Below are 21,510 nucleotides of genomic sequence, written 5' to 3' on the forward strand. Positions count from 1 at the left end.
TATCTGTTGACCTGACTGATAATGCGGAATTTGCAGAAGTATATTCCGAATTCTCTCTTCAGAAGGGAAGGTCAATCCTTTCTGAGTATCTAGGATAGCTCCTAGAAACTGTTTTGAGGTGCTTGGCACCAGACTTGACTTTTTCTCGTTGATGGAGAAGCCTAATTCGTGGAGGAGGTCGATCGTCCTTTGAATGTTTGACCTGCAAATTCCTGGGGTTTCCCCCGTTATGAGCCAGTCGTCCAGATAGGGGTACACCGGGATTGCTTCCCTGCGTAGGTGTGCAGCCGCCACCGCCAGTACCTTGGTGAATACCCTTGGTGCTGAAGCTATCCTGAAGGGCAGTACCTTGAATTGGTAGTGGCGACTGTCCACCTTGAAGCGCAAGTACCTTCTGTGCGCTGGGAGCATGGAAATATGAAAATAAGCATCTTTCATATCCAAGGTTGCCATGTAATCCCCCTTTTTTAGGAGGGGGAGATTACCTCTTGTAGCGTGGTCATACGGAATTTTTGGGGCTTGACATACTTGTTGGCAGGCCGTAAGTCTAATACTGGGCGCATTGTCAAATCTTTCTTTGGCACAAGGAAGTAAGTTGAATAGATACCCTTGTTTACCTGGTGTCCTGGGACGAGTTCTATCGCGTCCTTTTCTAGCAGAATGGCGATCTCCTCGAGAAGGATCTTTTGATGCTCTAGGGAGTGCACTCTTTGTCGTGGAGGATGATTCCGGGGACGCTGCAGTAGTTCTATACAATATCCTGCGGATACTGTTGACAGCACCCATCTGTCTGAGGTGATCCCTTCCCAAGCCTGGGTGAAGGTGGAAATGCGTCCCCCTACTGGGGTTGCGTGGCAAGGGACCCTGAACTGAGCGTCACTGTTTTGGTGGAGGTGTGCCACCTCCCTTGTTGGGGCTGCCTCTGCCTCTTCCACGACCTCTCTTGTTACCCCTGCCGTAACTCTGGGTAGACTGCTGGTTGTTATTCCATTGTGTACCTTGTCCCTGGGCATAGTTGCCTCTTTGTGAATTTTGGCCGCGTGGGCGACGAAAATTATTGTTCCCCCTCTGGTTAGGGGGTTTGTTGAGAAGCCTGGGTTTCTGTCTTGAATCCCGACTGCCGTAACCACGCATGTCTCTTGATAACAGTACCTTCTGCTATCAATCTCCCTGCGTTGTCAGCGGCGTCGAAAGTTGCTTTTAAAATGCAACCAGACACGGCTCTCCCCTCTGCCGAGATCCGAGCCAGCTGGCCCTTTAACGGTTCTGGAGCAGAGGCAATGAGCGCCGCGACTTCTTCCCATTGATGGCAATTGTAACTAGCCAACAGGGTGGTGGAATTCGCAATCCTTGCTTGGTAGGCGGACGTTGAGGCTACCTTTCTGCCAAACCCGTAAAGTTTTTTGCTCTCCTTATCGGGAGGAGCTTCTGATGAAGATAAGGGCGTGCCAGCCCTTTTTCTAGTGTTGGTCACCACTAGGGAATCTGGTTTAAGATGTCCCCTTATATACAGAGGGTCAGACTGGGCTGCCCGGAAAATCTTTTCAATTCTGGGGTTGACAGCTCTGGTGAGGTTAGGATTCACCAGGGAAGGATCTATTCTTCGTTGGATGGATTTGAGGATAGGGATGGTCTGAGCGACCGGTCTTCTCTCTCCTACAAACTCCTCCGCGAAGTCCCTTTCCTCCTGTACACCGTGGGTGTCGATGTGGAAGTGTTCCGCTGCTCGAGCGAGAATCTCGTTGAGGAGGGGCTGGTTATCAACTGGAGAGTCAGTAACTGGGGCTTCGCTTTGTACTGGGGAATCTACTCTGTAAATTTCCTGCTCATCTTCTCCCTCCTCCAGGTCCTCATCCTCTGCATAGTAATCTGTCCCGGTTTGTTCTTCCATAATTTCAAACTCCTGGTCCTCTTCAGGGAAAACTTGTCCCTGGTAACTGGGGAGTGGAGTAGAATATGGAGTGGAGTAAGGCTGAACCTCGAAGGGTTCAGGTCTTTCGACCCGGGGCTTTTTACTTAGCGGGATAGGATCGGAGGAGCCTGAGGGTGTGGCCCCTTGAGGGTTATATGAGAGAAAGTGTTCTGGGTTCTTATCATAAAAATCAGCCAAGGAAGACATCCTAGACATAACCCTGTCTATGTCTTCACTGGACCATTCCCTGGAACAGGGTATTACTTTAGCAGGAGATGATTTATGGGACTTTTCAAGGGTAGACTTGTGTTTACTTGTCTGCCTAGGGTGAGAGGATGGTTTTACAGGGGTGGAAGGCTGTGCTTTCCGCTGTTTCTCCCCCTCCCCGTGCGTGGAAAAATGTTTTCCCTGTCCCTTGGAGGCCCCAGAGATTTTCGACGCCTGGCGCCGAGGGTCTGGAGAGGTATCTGTGTGCTTCGGGCGTGGGGCCTCACTGGTGTTAACCGCGGTCTCGGTATCTTGGAGCGCGGCCTGGGGGTGGAAGTCGTCTTCGTCTCCCGACGATCGAACTTCCGTTAATGTGTGTAGCGAGGCACTCTTGGCAAGAGTGGATGATTGCCTTGCGTCGTGAGGTGATCTCGATCGAGAGCGCCCAGAGGACACCGAGTCGGACCGTTCTTTTTGTGCCTCTTTCCGGGAAGTCGACGTCGTCGAGGTCCGGTTGGTTTTAGTGTGTTTAGTGTGTGTTAGGTGTGTAGCGCTTGCGTCGCCGGGGGTCTTCCCCATAGCCGCCCTGCCGGACGACCTTCCGAGGTCGGGGACCTGCGCTCGCCGGCTGTCTTTCGACGCCATAATGCCCTCGCCGTCCGAAAGTACGGTGTCGCTGCCATCGCTGAAGGCGCCCTCCGCTGCCATGGCCTCCTGCCTGGCGTGGTGGGCCCAACGCTTTGTCGAACGGTCCTTAAGTGTCTTAGGTTTAAACCTACTACACGCTCTGCAGTTCGCTTCGGGGTGATCCCTCGGCAAGCAGAGATTGCACGTGGCGTGCCTGTCGACCCAAGGGTATTTGCGATTGCACTTGGGGCAGAATTGAAAAGGGGTACCCTCCATACGCACCTTAAGGCAGCGGGCTGCTAAGTGTAGGAATATATATAAAATTTAACTATATATCAAGAGTGAAGAGTATGTACCACCCCCCACTCTCCCTACTTGTAAGGGCCGAGGCCAGCGGCCTACTAGGCCCGGGCCGAGGCCAGCGGCCTTCCGAGGCCCAGATCCGTCGTGCAGCAGTCGACGGTCGATGACTTCTCCAGCCGTCGTCGAGGTTGAGGGTCGACGTTGGGGTGGGGAAGGGAATGAATAAGAATTATAATTATAATAACAGCAAAGTATGGCTAAGGCCAGGGAACTCCGCAAGATGCTTCCGACCAGTATGGCGGAAAAAAACAATCTGAGGATCCTACACGCGTGAGGGATCTTGGGTACAGTGGACGTCACACTAGGGATAGTATTACTGGCACGCCTGTGTCGACGCCCATTTTCGACTTTCGAAAAACAAACTGTAATACTCCGCAGCTTCCACTAGATGTCGGCCTATGCACAGCATGTGATCTAAGCAGATTCCACAAGCCTCAGAAATATATATATATATATATATATATATATATATATATATATATATACACACCTTCGATTACATCATCCTCGAGACAGAGGCCCTCGAGGAACATCGAGTCGACTGCATCGACGCACAGCACCCTCTGCCGAATATTTTGCCTGCAACCTACTTGATCCAGCCCTGTGCGGAGTATGTCATTTTGCCTGCAGCCTAGCTGAGCCAGCATGGTGTCGAGTATGAAACTTCCCTGTAACTTACCTGATTTGACTTCTAGCCTGTGCCGTGTTTGTAACTTTCCTCGCAACCTAGCTTATTTCCATCCTTGTGCTAAGTATGTAATTTCCTTTGCAACTTACCCGATTTTACTTTCCAGCCTTGTGCTGTGTATGCAACTTCCCTGCAACCTACCCGACTTGACTTTCCCCGAGCCCAACAACCAACTGCAAAAACAGCAATGGGTAAGAGGTTCTCCATTACCAACTCTATGATGCTATCCAAAAGACACTACAGACCTTAATGGAGGACTTCTTGGTGCATTAAACCACGTTGGTTAAATCAACTGAGCTATTATGTGGGTCACCAAAATGGTAAACAATACTGGGTAATGACATGGGGATATGTTACAGTCCTGGGAACCAGCTTGGTAATGGCTCAGCTGTAACGCTCACCTGATTCCCACGGAGGCGCTGATCCCGGCTGGGCTGCTATCGTTTCTTCAATTGAGAAGCGTAGAGCTCGGATGACTCTCAGGACTGGGCTTCCTCTTATCGAATGTCTGACTTGCAGGGTAAGTTTTCTGCAGGTGGAAGAAAAAGGGTTAATCACCGTTTGATGGGATTCCTTCTCCCACCAATCGCCAGTTTCTCCCACAGCCTAGCTTTCTACTTGTCTCGGCGAGCTCTCACCTTAGGCGTATAAATGCTGAGCTCTCCATCCTGCGTCTGGTGCAGGGGTGCGTGGATTCCAGTTACGTCACTGGATGAGTTCAGTGTTGAGGCTCAAGTCTTTTGCGGCCTTAGTTGTGGCACTGGTGCTGGGATGCCGAAGAGCGATGCCGCCGTTACTGCACGAGCGGATGCCTGTAAGTATACTGTAGTCTTTAGGCTTTAAAAGATGGGCACCTCAATAATGTCCCTTTTCCTTTGTTTCAGGCCTCGGGATGCTGTGGGCGTAGTTTTCCGTTGCCGCTGCACGCGCCGATGCACGCAAGTATAATGTTCGTTGGCCACTTTTAATGGCACCTCTAATAATGTCCTAATAATGTCCTTTTTCTAGTTTTCAGGTGCCGGGATGCTGCGGGCTTTATATCCGTTGCCACTGCACGTGCCGATGCACGCAAGTATAATGATCGTTGGCCGCTTTTAATGGCACCTCTAATAATGTCCTTTTTCTAGTTTTCAGGTGCCGGGATGCTGCGGTTGATGCGGCCGCTTCTGCGCGTGCAAAAACTGGTAGGTTAAGATGAATGCGACTGCCTTCACCCGAACCCCTTTTTAATTATGTCCTTTGCCTTTAGGTGCAGAGAAGCTGCCGAAGAGAAGGCCGCGGTTAGCTCCGTTGCAATCACGGATGGATCAGGTAAGCGGGCGCGGCTGCGAGCGAGTTGCACTTTTCTAACCTTATGTTTATTCTTTGCAGGTTTTGCCGGTGACTGGATTCCGGGATCTGGTAAGTATTGTTCTGTGTCTTTCTTCATCCACAGGTTGCTGCGCGGAAGCTGAAGATGACTCTGGACCTGGAATGCAGGAGCCGACTCGGTGAGCGTCCTGCTGCTGCTGCTGCAGAATAACGCGAAGCACGTGTTTTCCATCGGGCGTGGTTTAAATAGGAGAGAAGTGCTTCCAGTGTGTGTTCTTCCACCGGTTCCACCCAGGTAAGAAAAGAGTTCCTGAATGGAGGGAATAGTTCCTCCCAGCCCTGATGGCTGGGGACTTCAGCCAGACTGGATTGTTCTGGGTAAATATGCAGCATGGTCTGCCTCAGGTAAGTTCCCCCAAGCATTATTACACCGTTTATCAATATGAGCCCGGCACCTATGGCGCCGGGACTGAAACCCTTCATGAGCCTGGCGCCAAAGGCGCCAGGACACGGTTCAAAGGGCCCCTGTAGGGGTCTGCTGGGTCCGGAGTAGTGGAAGACGGGTCTGCTTCCGAGGGCGCTGGGCCAGTCCTGGCCCCTCAGGAGTAGCGCCCATGACATCAGCCTGCAGCCTCCACCGCAGGCAGAGCAGAGCCATTACCAAACTGGTTTGCAAACGCAGGGATAACTATGGTGCAGCAATTTGAAACAATTGAGGTGTAATGTGCAAAGTTCGGAGACACAGTTGCATATGATGCTGAGCTATGGGGGCTTGACAATTCAACTATCCAAATAGGCACGTGTGGATGCCTTTTTTTGGAAGAACCCTTTGTACCTACCTAAATGTATTCACAAGAACTAGTCAATAAGGCAAGGCATGAACACTTTTCACAATCCCCATTTCCCTATACAGGAAGAAATTATCGAAGGACCTCACTGAACTGGGCTTCCCTTGCATATTGGAGCAAAATGTCCATGCAACTGAGAGCAATATGTCTTTAATGTATAAACTAAAAGAAGCTCAAGGGCAAAGATCAGGTACGAGGAGTTGGCTGGTCTTGCACATATACCCCAGGTTGATAGATTTCTGGTGGGGAGGACACTGACCATACCCATCGACTTTTGCCAATCTGCAGATGGGACGGCTTTTTGCCCTCGTTCGATCAAACACCTTACCCCTAAACTGCTATCGCTAGCAAATGGAAGGGTGCGTTGCACCTAAATTGTTTAATGTGTATGGCAGAGAGAGAGGATTTGCCCAATTTTCTATCGGCATGCCCTGCTTATGACCCGTTTAGGGTCTACGCATCCTCCCTCTGCTAAGAAGTGAAGGACTTTTGGAGAACCCTGATGATGCCCTGGCCTTTCTTTTGGGGGACCTTGTCACCAATATCACCAAAGTTTCCTTAAGTTTTATCTCTGGAGTTTGGTGGAACCAGGCGAAGAAGGCCAGCTCCCACTGTGACCAGATACAGCCCTAGAGATTGTGTGCATGCACATGAACATAGGTGGACTGTCACCAGCTCTCCTCCATGGTGCGAATAATGGGGTTTTAACATGTTTCTATTAGTATTGTGTGTTTATACCCTTTTTATACCCTTAATGTTTTATATCAACGTTTGTGAATGCTTTGATTAGAATGAATTGGTTCATATTGCATGTCTTTTACTGTTCATATTATATCTTCTTGTCATGAAAGACTCAACGAGTCGAAAGTGTAAATAAAATCTAATCTAATCCTGGAAACACCACTTCAAGGCCAAGCATTCTTTTTGCTGATCCTGCTGTATCAGATCAAGGAATTACACCCAACCAGCCCACAAAGACAGTAGAAGGCTCATTCACATATAATTATTATCTTGCAAACTGGCATTCAAGCAAACATCGAGCGTAAGGCCATGTCTTTAAGAAATCTGAAGAGTAAGGTGATACATGTAGATTACATCCACTACTAGCCCTGCCCAGCTTACATTGTTCATAATCTTCCTTACGAGAAAGAATATCTTACACAAGTGCTGGAATCATCTGCATATACACCAGTCTCCAAATTCCAGTGCTCTGTTGTAACTGTACACATATTAGAAGAATGCAGCAATGTGCTGCACCACTGGCTTCACTGGCACTTTCTCAATGTTGTGCCAAACGCTCACTTTTCCACTCATCCCAGGGTCTCCATGGTCAGTTTCAAAGTTCACCTCTATACCTCTTCTAGTTGTCTCCCGCCTGTCAGGATCTCACCTGTTCCCTTCAATAGGCTCCCGCTCCCCTCTCTCCCTCCTTCTGGCAACTATTTCTGGCTACCTTGGTTCACAAATAGGGGTATGCATATATTCTATGAGGGACATACTCCTGTCCATTAAAAGAGCAGAACTATCTGGCACTTCCATGTGGCCATCTCCTGACCCCTGTGGGTGGCATGCTGGGAGTAGGCAGAGTATACCCCTTGCCGCCTCCAGACCCAGTATCATACAGCTTGTGGCAGCATATGGACGCTTGGCAACCCCACTATCCACTTTGCTGGTCAGACAGGGGACTGTCACAGTTGCAGGGGTTTGCTTGAGGGGTGTGTGGAGTAAGGAAGCATCATGCTGCACGGACCTGCTGTTGATAAAAGGGACACCCTTAAAGAAAACATTGTCATGCATGCTTTGATAAAAAAAGGAGACTTGGAGGCAACCAAAAGTCATTATAGAAGGATGAACTTAAAGGAGTAGCTACATAATTAAGGTTCATAGTTTGGGCCTATTCTGAAGGGGGGGCAGTTTATAATTAGGGTTATAACCATCCATTTACGTTTAAATATTCATTATCACTCACCTTAAAACCACCTCCGACTTCTCCAATAACATTCGCTGCAGGAACTTTGGTATTTTCGAAATAAACTTCACAAGCTAAAATATTAAACATCGTTGAAAAGCATAAGATTAGCATGTTTCAACAATTAATGTTTCCAATAGTACTGGTTGACGAGCTTTACCGGTTTAAAACAATTACTGATGTTTTGCATAGGTTAACCTCTGTAGAATACAATTGTTACTTAAGGTGCTCCATAGCGAAGAGCGAAGACTAGCACCACACACAGGCCTTGGGTCTCGGGGAATGCAATATGCAAAATAATCTGCTTCACAGCACTTCTTAGCAATTAGATGGACAACAACTACACCTAGAAAAACAAGTTGGAGACTGCCGAGGAGTCCCCATTTTACAATTTCATCTACATTTGGGCTCCATGTTTCAATTGCAATTTCTTTTTCTCAGAATCTAAAGATGAAAATGGCTAGGAAACGTATCAATGCCTTTACCTAAAGCTCCATCAGCCAATTACTTTCCAGGAGGCAAATTTCAACCAGCAAAGCCAAGGACGATGGGGACCACTAATGAGGCAAATTCATGCTAATGCACGTGAATGTTGTAATTCTGGAATGAGCATGTACCACAAATCAATGGTCATCTTTCCCACATGTTATTCATTTTCTTGCATCTCAGTTTGGTATGATTACATTATAGTTCTTCTGCATTGAACATTACAGTTGAAAATAGAGTTGAAAATCATGTTACATGAAGTATACATGAGCTTTCTGTAAGGGTCAAGACTAAGACTCGGACACAGTAAATCGGAGATGACATACTTTTATTTTCAAAATAACAAGGCGGTTGGGGAAAATCCTATCCCTAATCCTATCTATCCCTAATCCTAAAAGTGGTTTCCCTGCGTCAACAAAACTATGCAATGTCTGCTTCAGGATGTCAAACTAAAGAGCATCCTCTGTCCTGTGTCCAAAGATATAGAGTTTAAGGTGCAGAAAAGAAAGAAAGTTCCACCAGGAAAAGGGATCCTTCCTTCCCCTAGGTTTTATTCGTATCCTTCTGTAGCTTTCCAAGTAAAGTTCCACAAAGTTTTACCATTCAACAATAGTGGGACTGCTTTCCCCCGTTTCTCTTCCCTTTTTAAGGCTTCGCTTTACAAGTTCCACGAGAACGGCTTCTCCCTTGAGCTTCTTGATCTTTCTTAAGGCTTTTACGCTTTTTATGGAAAAATTCCTCTTTTCCCTTGACTCCTTCAACGCTTTACTTTAAGTATTGTGACAAGTCAGAAGACATCGCCCCTGTAGTAAGGAGAAGCAACATTGCACCCATGCCTAAACGTAGAAAGTTGCTAAAAGTCCCCAGAGCACCTCATGAAGAAAGAACCAATATGCCATATGTCAATATGTATCTTTGTAATACATCTCCTTTAATATGGAACTCTAAAAAAAACGGAGAAGAGGAAAACCTGTCTAGAGGAAAAAAGAGCGGAACACCACACACACAATACAGAAGTCCTTTCTTTATTACAGATAACTGTGAGAAACCTGAAGATGTCTCACTTACTAGTCCCTGGGGATCTGTCATCCAGGTGGCAAGGACACCGCCATCGCTATTCCTAGGAGTGGACCAGTGCAGAAGATTCACCTGGATGGGGGAAAGGGGTCTTCGGAGAGTGGAAGTGGGACACAGACGGGTGAGACACAGCACTCCCTTCCTTATAACATCTTTTCCCCATCCTACCCCATAGGATATTTAAAAGCTCTACCCTCTCCACCCCTTTTCCTACATGACCACATCCTCACACCATGAAAGACAACAGACTAACAGCTGAGCCATTTCCCAGACATGTGCCAACAAAAGGGTCAGGCACTGTCGGGCAATTGCTGATAACTACGCACACCCGACGGCCCTTTCCCTTTCCCACAGGGATAAAAGGCAGAGCATGAAAGCACCCTTTGAGCAAAGCCGAACGTACGAGAAAGCTGCTATTCCGGTACGGCAGTTCAAACGGAGGAGCAAGACAGAGGTAACCGAAAGGACGACAAGGATAGAATTGCCCTTGCCTTTTTCAACCCAGACCCGCAAAACATTTGATAAAGGAACATTAAGACCGGGAATCTCAGCCGGCGATTGGTGCGACAGAGGTCAATGGTACACAGGGCCCTGCCGCACTGATAGGCAGGGCGGGGAAAAGAGCTTGCCGCCGTGGTACCGTCCCTTGACTCCAGTGGAAGAAAAGTCAACGAGTTCAGCACAGCCTGTGAGTCAGCGGAAACTGATAGTAGACCAGACTGTGTTAAGCTCATGGTTGCAGTGGCAACATTTATGTAAAGAAAAGAAGATAAGAAAGTCTTTTATGAACAACCTAGGTATTCGGATTAGAGTGGTCCGGCGCCGTGTGGGCACTCAGTCGAAAGACTAACAAATGCCCCGCTCCTGAATAAGGAGGATATGTTGAACTAAGAAAACGACAAGAACCAAGAGGCCCTAAGGGAGGCCGATATGAAATGTCAAAGAGGTCATACGAGGGTTAAGCCAAAACCCCTTGTACATTCGAAAGTCTTTGACGCTGTGTGAAATGAACTGTGTTACTTTGGAAATTGTGAAACCTGCACTTGCCATAGCATCACGGAGTGACCAGCGAGACGTGACCGCCCTTTGGAAGTCTCTGTATGAATTGGCAAGCGTTGTGGAAGGCAGGTGAAGAAAGTTCTGAGCCCAGACGAGGGGGACCTAAGTAAAGCGAAAAAGGTAACATGGAGAATTGTTTAAAAAGACATTAAGACTGCTGAATATTTTAAGATGATGAATTGAAAAGCTAAGTGAACTGCATTGTGATGACAACTGTGAACTCAAATCAGGGATGTCCACAGAAAGTTGTTGGTCTGAGAGAGGCTGACGTTGTGAAATGGATCGGAGCCCGTGAGGAGTAATTGCCCGATGTGAAGAAATAGAGGGAACTTTTGTTTGTGATTTATCAGGCCCTCGGAAGCAAGAGACTTTGCATAAAAGAGACTTGGGCACAGAAGGCCCTTATATTGGAAAAGGAAATGTAAACTCAGGACGGAGAAGCCCAGAAGTGTGCTGTGCTCCAGAGTCTCGCCTTGTCACGTGCTTCAAACATGTGGAAGGGAAACCGCGGCTATAACATCCTGACTTTTATCCTTTTGAGAACACTTCCTTCTTTGTGAACATTATCCCACACTATTTTGTATTTACAGGCAAAGACTGCCAATAAGTTTTTCTTAGTATAGGCCCTTTTTATCTGACTAGACTACAGTAGGACTGTATTATTTTTTATTTTATTTTTTATTTACTTGATTGAATCGGATTTGCAATTTTTACAAGTTTGTAAATGATTAAAGTTCATACATACCAAGTATAAAAGTAGAGAAAAAAGACTTTTGTTCTCATTTCATTTCAGTTTCTTTGAGAAAAAACCCTTTGTCAATTGAAGGTCAGCACCTTGCATTGCTCGGTATTTGTTAGAATGCGTTTCATTATTTGGCCCGTCGCTATTACCCATTTGGTCTTTTCTCCGTTGATAAGCCTCTCGCACGACAGTTTCCTCGAAAGTAAATGAAGAAGCAAAGGGAGGCCTCAAGTAGCTCGCTCTTATGCTCACCGTGCCAGGACATGTCAAAAGCAAATGTCTTGTCGTTTCGATCTGATCTTTATCCTCACAGAAGCAACACTTGTTCGAGCTTGTAAGGCCTCTAACTGCTAGAATTTTGTTGGTTTCCAGGAGGTTAAGACGTGCTCTTAAAAAAAAGATGTTTCTCAAGTATTTGTTTGGGAATTTTTTCAGAAAATGCTGCGTACAATTTAATTTCCTTGTCTGGCTCGGCAAATGGGATGACAGTTTGTATTTTGCCACTGTATCTACGGTAAAAATTCAGTCTAGTTCTTCCATTTTCCTTTTTACCTTCATTGGGTTCTCGTTCAGTTCTTCAGAGCTTTGCATTTCCGCAAGCTTGTCCTTGTTTTCTTGCTTCCACTGGTTCAGCATCTGGCAACGACCCTGCATACTTTCAAGAGGGATCAAATTGAATATGCATGGGCGGTTTTCCAGCAAGATATTCCTGTAGAGCATCATACTATTTGGCTCAACTGTTGCTTTCAATGATAAGAGGCTTAGTTCTGGTCTGATCAGGATCATGGGAGTTGATTAAGGCAAGCTGAGAACAGATCTCCAAAAGTAACCTTCCAGTGAAAACCATATTTTTTTCGGGATATTTGGCATCGCTTTTGCTCCATAGGTTATTGACGGAACAAATGTTGCTCTGTAGAAGCTGATGACTGGAAGAAGAGAAAAGCGGCCACATTTTTTATCCACCGCTCTAGCTTGAGATGTAAGCTTCCTTGTTTTTTCCTGGAGAACTTGTTGCATAGATGTTTCCGATTTTGAGCTATCAAGAGTCACTCCGAGGTACTTAAATTTAGGCACCTTTTCTATTTGGGATCCTTCCAGGAACCATTTAAATTTTTCAACTCTCGTACGAGATGCTTCCAATTGCATGATTTTGGTCTTCCCCTTGTTAATCTCTAGATTATTAGAGCAGATGTATTTTGCCAAATTGTCCTATTGTCTTTGAAGACCAATCGGTGTGTGTTCTATTAAAATCATGTCGCCAGCATACAAAAGACTAGTTGTTTGTGTTTGTCCTAACGTTGTGGGAAATTATCTCACACTTTCCTCTGTGTTTTTGAAATCTCAGAAATATGCTAAGAAGAGTGCAGGGGCGAGAGGACAACCTTGTTTGACTCCTCTTGTCGTGGCTATCTCTTCGGACAGCAGATCTTGCCGACTCAGGCGTACTCTCAGTCTGGTGTTGGTGTGTAGAGCTCTGATCGGGTTCAAAATTTCTGAGGGGAAATTCCAAGATGTCAGTTTTTCCCCAGAGGTTTTCTCGATTGACCTGGTCAAACTCTTGAGCCGGGTAAATGAGATAAAAACCCTGGGACCCCCTTCCAAGATCTTACTTTTGAGGATACTCTGGAGCATGATGTTTACTGTGGTTCCAATATTTTTCATAAAACCCGTTTGCAAAGGATCGGCACAGGGCGCTTTACCTGCCCATATTTGAAAACCGGGACAGTAAAAGGAAGCCGAAGACCTTCCCGATGACGTCTAATAATGTAATGGGACGATAGTTTCTCAGGTCGTCTTTGCTACCCTTTTTGAAAATTGGAACTACTATGGATGAAGTCCAAGATGATGGTATTGACTTTGACGTTGTGCACCTATCAAAAACGGCACTAATAAAGGGTGCCCATTCCTCTGGATGACTTAAGATCAATGTTAGTTATCCCGTCAGGGCCCGGGGTTCTTGATGGTTTCAGCTATCGAATCACATCTTTGATTGATTCTCTGTCACCCAATTCGGCCCACGCGGTGTTAGACTCACTTTGCGTCAGTACTGTACTAGTTGGTGCTCGATGGAATACGGTTTTGAAGTACTTCACCCAGGTTGTTTCGCCAATGCTGTTTAGAAGGGCTTCTTCCACTGGAGTTTCAACAGATCTTATAAAAGACCAAAATTCTCACGGATTCTGGCTGCACACCTTCCTCAGCATCTCTTCTGAATCCTGCTGATACATTGCTAGGCGATGACTTAACTCAGGACTTGTATTTCTTTGTGGCATAGTGCAACATGGCACTGTTTATCTGGTTGTTTGTACCTTGTGCTTGTCTTTTGATTTTACCAAGATTTTATCAAAAGGGTGGGTCTGAGGTTTTATCAAAAGTCTTTCTTTATTCGCCTTGATCTTATAAGCGATGAGCAGAGGTTGATAGTCAGTAGCAGTTTAATTCCTGATAATGTTACTGGCCCCTTTTGCGTCGTTATAGTTTTTATTGAGTTCTAGGATATTTTTCTGTTCTGTCTTGATGGTCGTGAAGATTATGAGAACCTCTGTCCCCAAGTACCACACGAGGAGATAGTAAACAACTCCCTGTGCAATCCTTGAGGCCACAGGTGTTGAGTGCCGAGAACAGGAACCAGGAACACCGGAGACTCCCCTGACCACTGTAAGGCAAGCAAGGGTTAAGAATCCGGCAATGACAATGCAGTGATTACTTGGGAATTAAGAGGTAAAACGTAACCAGGCTTACCTAGGCGCAAGATAGGTGGATGTCAACCAAACCCCCCAATGAGGATCAAAAGGACAGGGGGAAGAGATTATCCAGTAGCAGAAAGAGGCGTAAGGGTCCTGTAGCTAGCACTCTGGATGGATCACTGTAAGCACCTGGAGGGTCGGTGCCAAGAGTAAGGTTTCAGAATGGGGTAATCTGTAAGCAGTCCAAGGAACAATCCGAAATCAGAAACCGGTAAGCAGAACAAATCCAAGGGAAATCCAGAACAAAAGCCAGTGAGCAGCCAAGGGTCGGTAATCCAGGAAATCAATACGAGGTAGTCCGTGATCCAAAGAAGAACAGTCTGTGAACTTTCTGTAGTCAAGAAGCCTGTTAGGGAGAATTCTCTTATAAGGCTAATTTCCCAAACCTAGTGAGTCCCCCAGCAGCTTTGCTGGATTTTTGGGGTTTGTTTTTTTTCTCCTGCTAAGAGTGAGACTCTTTTACTCCCACTCTTAGGCATGATTTGCGGTATGTCTTTGACTTATGTGTTTACGGCCTATGGGGTTTCTTTTTACTCCATAGGGTATCATCTGTTTTTCTGTATGTGTGGTACACAGCACCCTCAGTGCAGTACCACAGGGGTGTCACAGTGACCCCCAAACATAAACTCCATACCCTGGGACTGACTACTGTCTCCCAGGGCATGTAAAGTCACCATTGGCTTTACTAGTCCAAAATTGTGAACAGAACCAGTACAAACCATCATATTGTGTAAGTACTGGTAAGGGGTAATTCGATTACCCCTGGGTCTGTTTTCGAGGGGGCACTGTCCCGTCACCCCTCATCGAGTTTCTGGCTGGTGGCAGTGGTTACCATGCAATATATTCCACCAGAATATTCTCTATGGGATTTTATCATTGATTTTAAACGCACCACTTTTTGGTGCAATGTTAAAGATACCGCTGGTTTATTCATTTAATATTAAATCCCCGAGCCCTTTGTTCCACTATTTTGGCAGGCTTCTCCACAGAAGCCCTCCAAATGGAGCTACTCTGTCTGGGTTCCACAGCAAGGGTGGAGGGGGGAATTGGCACCCTGGACTGTGTTGCCTTAGCAACCCAAGTCGCACTCTACTCTGATTGGCCCAGTGGTAAGCCAACCGGCTCACCACTTAGCATGTGTGACCGACAGCTAGGCTGATGAATGGGGGTTTTTCTGCATAAAAGCAGGGCCTTTGGGACTGGAACTTCAGAGGTCGCCACAGGACCTAAGAATGCCAAGAGGGAAGAAGCTGAGCCATCTGCAACGGCGATACCACAGGTGAAGCCCTGCTGCAACTACCTCACCACTTTCCTGACGACAAGAGAAGATCTTCTGCTGGACGAGTCTTCTTCCTCTGAGCTTGTGGGATCAACCAGTTCGCCCTTTTCGCCTTCCAAAGAAGTCTCTTGGTCGAATCGCCCGTGCCAAGCACCCCGGCGGCCGGATAGCCAAGCTCACCACTTTTGACTGCGAATAAAGGGACTGCACCTTTTAATCGGGAACTCCGCGGCTGGTTTCATCCCTGTGCAGTGCAACGACTCCCCGTTCCCTCCTCGACGAGATCTTCTCTTCCCCTGGTCGGAACCATGAACTTCAACCACTGTGAGGAACAACTGCCCCCGCTGGAGCTTCCTTTCTCTTTAAGGTACTGTGTCCTGCCTGCCCTCCCTTTCTACAGATTGCTAAAGGTGACCCTTAAATCCTTGGCTTCTAAAGTGGGTTGGCTCCAGGCCTTCTAACTATATCTTTTGAATCACCCCAACCTCTTTTGAACACTCTGCAAAGAATTTTAGTGCACTTTAAACCGTTTGATCCTGGGCACATTTCGCTTTGCTCCATTTAAAGTGGGCCTGGCCCATGAACTTTGGCTCTACAGTATAACCTGCCTTTCTCCCCTTGCTCTGAACTCTTAAAAGTGTTGGGAACCGTTTTATTATTATGCTCTGCCTTTTTCTCTCCCTTTAACTACATTATCAGAGTGCCATCTTGGTTAAGCGCTCACATCTGTTCTAACAAATAGTAGTATTTTAACCCTGACTTGTCTGATATCTATTAAGGGAGGTGTGTATACTTTACCTGACTGTGTTTTAACTTGCTTTTGATTGAGATGCTAGTATATGCCATAAAGTGTGTTTTAAATAAATAATTATATACTTTTTATACAAAGCTCTGGTCAGTGTTTGTTTGCTCTACTGTATTTTGATCGATACTCTACATACTGCCCTAGTCTTCTTGAAAGAGGTCTGACTGCTCAGCCCCAGCTACCAGGTAAATCAGGGTGGTGCAGACTGCTACCAATTGGGTTTACTGCTTACTCCTGTAGTCTTAATCTTTTTGCAGTGTTCCCCAAGGGAACTGCACAGGATTCTGCCCAACATAGCCAAGGGGTGAAGTTCCATGAAACGCCAAACAGTCCTTGATGCGAAGCAGCTGTCAAGTACTGTGTCAGCGTACCATCTCTGGTTTTAAACGCAGTGATGAATCAGGTAATAGGCGTCACGTGACAAGTTTCTCCTGCCGTTTCCGCATCACGTTTTCCGCGTGAGCAGCATGTGATTGTCTTTTCCCGATCATGCGACGCGTAAACAAGACGAGCCGGCGGCCTCGATGCAGCATTGGGCAGCGCCATTGCAACTGCCAATTAAACAACGGTCGTAACGACCGCGGGCGGCTGTCCCGGCCCGCTTTCCTCCGGAGGTGCCCAATCTGACCACCATGCTGCAGCCGGATAAGTGGGGGCGTATGGGCAGGCAGTAAGATGCAGACATTGGAATCTTGTGGACTTGACCCCGTGTGTATGACAGAGCCCCCCCCAAAGGCCCAAAACCCCGTGGGCAGGAAGGTTGATCCTGGTGGAGGTAGCGAGGGGCATGGACATCCCGAGCAGGGACCCAAGACCGGTCCTCAGGACCATAACACAACCAGACCACAAGGTACTGCAACCAACCCCTAAGGAAGCCGGACCCTAGAATGGCACTAATCTCGAAAACATCGGGGGAAACAACAGAAACAGGGGCCAGGGGAGACAATGCGGATAGGGCTAGGACAGGGCTTGAGCAAAGAGGTGTGAAACACAGGGTGAATGCGCCAAGTAGAAGGGACCGAAAGGCGATAGGCTACAGGATTCAGGACTTTAGAAACCCTGTATGGACCAACGAAACTGGGGAGGAGTTTGCGGCAGCCAGGTATATGCAAGTGGCGAGTGGATACCCAAACACGGTCCCCTACGTGATACTCAGGAGCCCTCACCCTCTTTCTATCTGCCGCTGCCTTCATGGATGACTGGGCCTCCCGCAAATGGGCAATGGTACGGCATGGATCGTGGTAAAATCGCGCCCACAAGCAGTGGCAGCAGGGGTACTGGATGACTTCAAATCAGAGAATGGAAGGGTCCATGGATGTTGGCCATAGAGAGCGAAAAATGGAGAGAAACCTGTGGAGGAATGCCGGGCGTTGTTATAAGCGAACTCAGCGAGATGAAGTAAACTGAGCCATGACTGTTGGTACTGGAGGGATAGACAACGTAAATACTGCTCCAGGGCCTGGTTTACTCTCTCTGTCTGTCCATCGGTCCGCAGGTGGTAAGCAGAGGAGAACCGGGCCTCTATACCAAGCAATTTAGTAAGGGCCTGCCAGAAACGGGACGTGAACTGTGATCCCCTGTCAGACACTATAACCGTAGGTAGCCCAAACAGACAAAAGATCGATTTGAAAAACAGCTTGGCCAGATTAGGGGCGGAAGGGATGCCTGTACAGGGAATAGAGCGAGCCATCTTGGTGCAGGAGTCTACCACTACCCAGATGGTATCGTAACCCTGTGTTCGGAGTAAGTCGGTTATCAAATCCATCGTGACGGTATGCCAAGGTTTCGGGGGCCCTGGTAATGGTTGGAGCAACCCTAACAGACAGCCTCTCCGTGATTTGCACTGAGCGCACACGAATACGTGTTTACATAATTCTCCACGTCGCGTCTCATCGACGGCCACCAGCACCAACGTTTTAGCATATCAAGAGTACGTTGTTGACCCGGGTGACCATTGATGGCGTTGAGTGACCACTCTAGTGCTAAATTTCGATTGTCGATCGTGGGCAGAACCAGATTTCCTTGTACAAATGGCAGCCCATTATGGTAGACGAGAACACACTTGGATAGTGAGTGTGGGTGTTGAGTGACCCAGTGGCGTATATCGGACAGCATTGGCTGTGTAGGAGTACAAATGCAAACTACGTGACTTTGATAGAGTACTGTATTTGGAAAAGATGGGAAGGACATGTTAGGGAGAATTCTCTGTTTAGGCTGAATTTCCCTACCTAGTGAGTCCCCCAGCAGCTTTGCTGGATTTCTGGGGTTTAATTTTTTTCTCCTGCCAAGAGTGAGACTCTTTTACCCTCACTCTTGGACATGTTGAAGTGTGTTTTCTTGGTTAAACCTTGTGTTGAATGGGCTATGGGGTCTTTTACTCCATAGGGCCTCATGTATTTTTGTGATGTGGGTCACACAGCACCCTCTGTGCCGTGACCCAGGGGTGTCCTAGGGACTCCCCAACATAGACTCCATACCCTGGGACTGACTACTGTCTCCCAGGGCATGTAAAGTCACCAAAGACTTTGCTAGTCTTGAATCCTGAACAGAACCAGTACAAACCATCATATTGTGGACGTACTGGCTGGGGCAATTCGATTGCCCCAGGGTCTGTTAGTCGAGGGGGCACGTCTCCGTCCCCCCTGATCGAGTTTTGGCTGGTGGCAGTGGAAACTACTTTTTATATTCGACCGCGAATATTTTCCTATGGGATTTCCCATTGTTTTAGGCTAACACATTTAATTATTTATTTACGGTAGCCTTAAACATACCACCGGTTTATATATTTATTTTTATAACTCCGGTTGGGACTTTTTGCCAAAACTTGATTCTAAAATGGCGTTGGTGTTCGCCTCTGTAACTCTGACCCAAAGTGGAGCCCTTTGTTCCACTTTTGGCGGGCTTCTCCACAGAAGCCCTCCAAAGTGGTGCCACTCTGTCTGGGGTACTTAGGAGGGGTGGAGGGGGATTTAGGCACCCTGGACTGAGTTACCTTGGTAACTCAAGTCGCACTCCGTCCTGATTGGCCCAAGTGGTGAGCCGCCCGGCTCACCACTTAGCATGTTTGAGTGACAGCTAGGCTGGGTGAATGGGGGTTTGCTGCATAAAAGCAGGGCTTTGGGGACTGGGACTTCAGAAGTCGCCACAGGACCAAGAATCCGACGAGGGAAGAGCTGAGCCGACCTGCTTCGACGACACCACCCGGTGGAGCCCTGCTGAACCGTCTCACCACTTTTTCCCGACGACCGAGGAGAACTCTTAACGGAGTGGCTCCTTCCCTTGACTGGTGGGGACAACCAGTTTTCGCCTTCTTTCCGTTCTTTGAGGTATCTCGTGGCCGCCTTGCCTGTGCCAAGCACCCCGGCAACCGGAATACCACACTTTACCCCCATACCGCGAAAGTCGGCACCAACCCTTTAACCGGAGGACTCCGCGGCTGGTTTCTTCCCGGGCAGTGCAACGACCCTCTTCTTCTGCTCTTCAGCGAGAACTTCTTCTCCCCTGACCGACGTCGAGCCCTGCTGCCACTGCCTGGAACAACTGCCACCGCTGGAGGATCCTTTCCGCTTAAGGTACTGTGTTCTGCCTGGCTTCCCTTGCTACCGACTGTACGGGGTAGATTTAGTCCCCGGCTTTCGAACCTGGGAGTGCCTGGGACACTTTGGCTAAACTTTCTGAGCCACTCTAACCTCTTTTTGACTCTTTGCAAGACTTTGAATCTCTAACTAACAGTGTGATCTTGGGCACATTTTCGCTCCGGCTACTCTAAGAGTGGGCCCTGCCTAGTGACTTTTGCTCACCTGTGACTTTATTCTTCTGTAAGCCTATTGCAAGTGCTCTGGACCTTAGAGTGGTGTGTCTAACCCATTTCTGCTTTTTCTCTCCCTTTCTTGGAAACTACTAGAGTGTCATCTAACGTTAAGCACTCACCTCTGTTTTAATTAAGTGGTGTTTTACCTAGAGTTGTCTAGATAGGAGAAAGGATTGAATCTACTTTCATTATAACTGTGTTGAAGTACTTTTACTATATTTTTGCTAGAGTGTTTTTAACTTATGTGTATTTTAAATAAATAACTATATACTTTTGAAACCAAGCTCTGGTCAGTGTTTGCTTGTGCTATTGTGTTTTGGTACATATTGTGTATACTTTACATACTGCCTAACTCTTCTTGAGAGAAGTCTGACTGCTCAGCCACAGCTACCAGGTAAATCTGGGTGGTACAGACTGCTACCAAAGGGGTTTACTGCTCTACCTGTAGTCTTAAATCTTTTGCAGTGTTCCCCAAGGGAACTGCACAGGTTTCTGCCTAACACTGGTGGCAGCGGTGGGATTTGTATTGAGTATACATTTTATTGTGCTTTAGATACCTTAGTGCAACTAACCACAAAGCTTAGCACTGAAAAAGTAAAACCTCTAACATGTCAGTTATAGAAAGCTATAGTCAAGAGTCCCTTGCAGCCAAAACTGCTGATTGTTTAAGAGTGCTCTGTAAACATAAGGATCTCCTGACTAAGGGCAAGAAAATGGAGCTGATTGAAAGATTGTTAGCTAACCAAAGTCTGGGTGATGGTTCAGAGGAACCTACCACTCCAGCGACTGTAGATGACAGTGTTGAAGTTAACATGGAGCAAAATGTTGATGTTTCTGAGGAAGAGTCAGAAGAGGAGGGTGAGGCTGTTGTAACTGTCCCCCCTAGGCCTCTGCCTGCTCTACCTGCTGTACCTACTGGACCTTTACCAGGTCCCACATTTAGTCCTCAGTACTTTGAACTGGAGAAAATGAAGCTAGAATTGGAGTATAAGAAACTTAATGCTCAAACTGACAAAGAACTAAGGCTAAGGGAAATGGAGCTCAAGTATGACTTAGAAATGAAGAAATTATCTGTTGAGAATGTTTCTCTCTCTGGCTCCTCTAGAAGTTCCAGTCCTAAAAGACCCCGGATGCCTAAAGAATTGGTTGGTATGTATGAGCCTAAGTTGGATGTGTTGGATTGGTTGTCTCTGTTTGAATATAATCATGGGCTCCAGAACATCACAGGAAATGACTTACTCACCTGGTTGTTCTCTAGGCTTCCCCCTGTTGCAACTGATGTGGTAATGGAGATGGGGGAGGAGGATAGGAAGGACTATGAATGTGTGAAACTAGCTTTGATAGCTAGGTTTGGGAAGACCCCTTCCCAGTATCTTAAGAGGTTTAGGAGCCTCAAAAAGCATGATGGTACCCCTTGGGCTACCTGGGTGAATGAATGTTTGAAAAACTTAGAGGGATGGATTAAGGGTTACAAGGTGAACACTTATGAAGGTATGAAGAATTTGTTTATGTTGGAGACTATTTATGATGCCTGCTCTCCTGAGCTCAGACAACACTTGGCTGATTCCAGGGAATTAGA

At 47.0% G+C, this 21,510-nt stretch overlaps 1 protein-coding gene across 3 annotated transcripts in view; it reads right to left on the minus strand.

Moving 5' to 3' along the window:
• ACAD9 (acyl-CoA dehydrogenase family member 9) overlaps positions 1 to 21,510 on the minus strand; it is a 1,303,923-nt gene that overhangs the window by 702,351 nt on the left and 580,062 nt on the right. For all 3 annotated transcript variants that reach the window (XM_069643962.1, XM_069643964.1, XM_069643963.1), the window contains exon 8: positions 7,926 to 7,999. In XM_069643962.1, the coding sequence (XP_069500063.1) occupies positions 7,926 to 7,999 (74 nt within the window). The remainder of the gene's footprint in view (positions 1 to 7,925; positions 8,000 to 21,510) is intronic.

This window comes from Ambystoma mexicanum, chromosome 2p (genome assembly GCF_040938575.1).
Source record: "Ambystoma mexicanum isolate Mex_15411 chromosome 2p, UKY_AmexF1_1, whole genome shotgun sequence".
NCBI classification, from domain to species: domain Eukaryota; kingdom Metazoa; phylum Chordata; class Amphibia; order Caudata; family Ambystomatidae; genus Ambystoma; species Ambystoma mexicanum.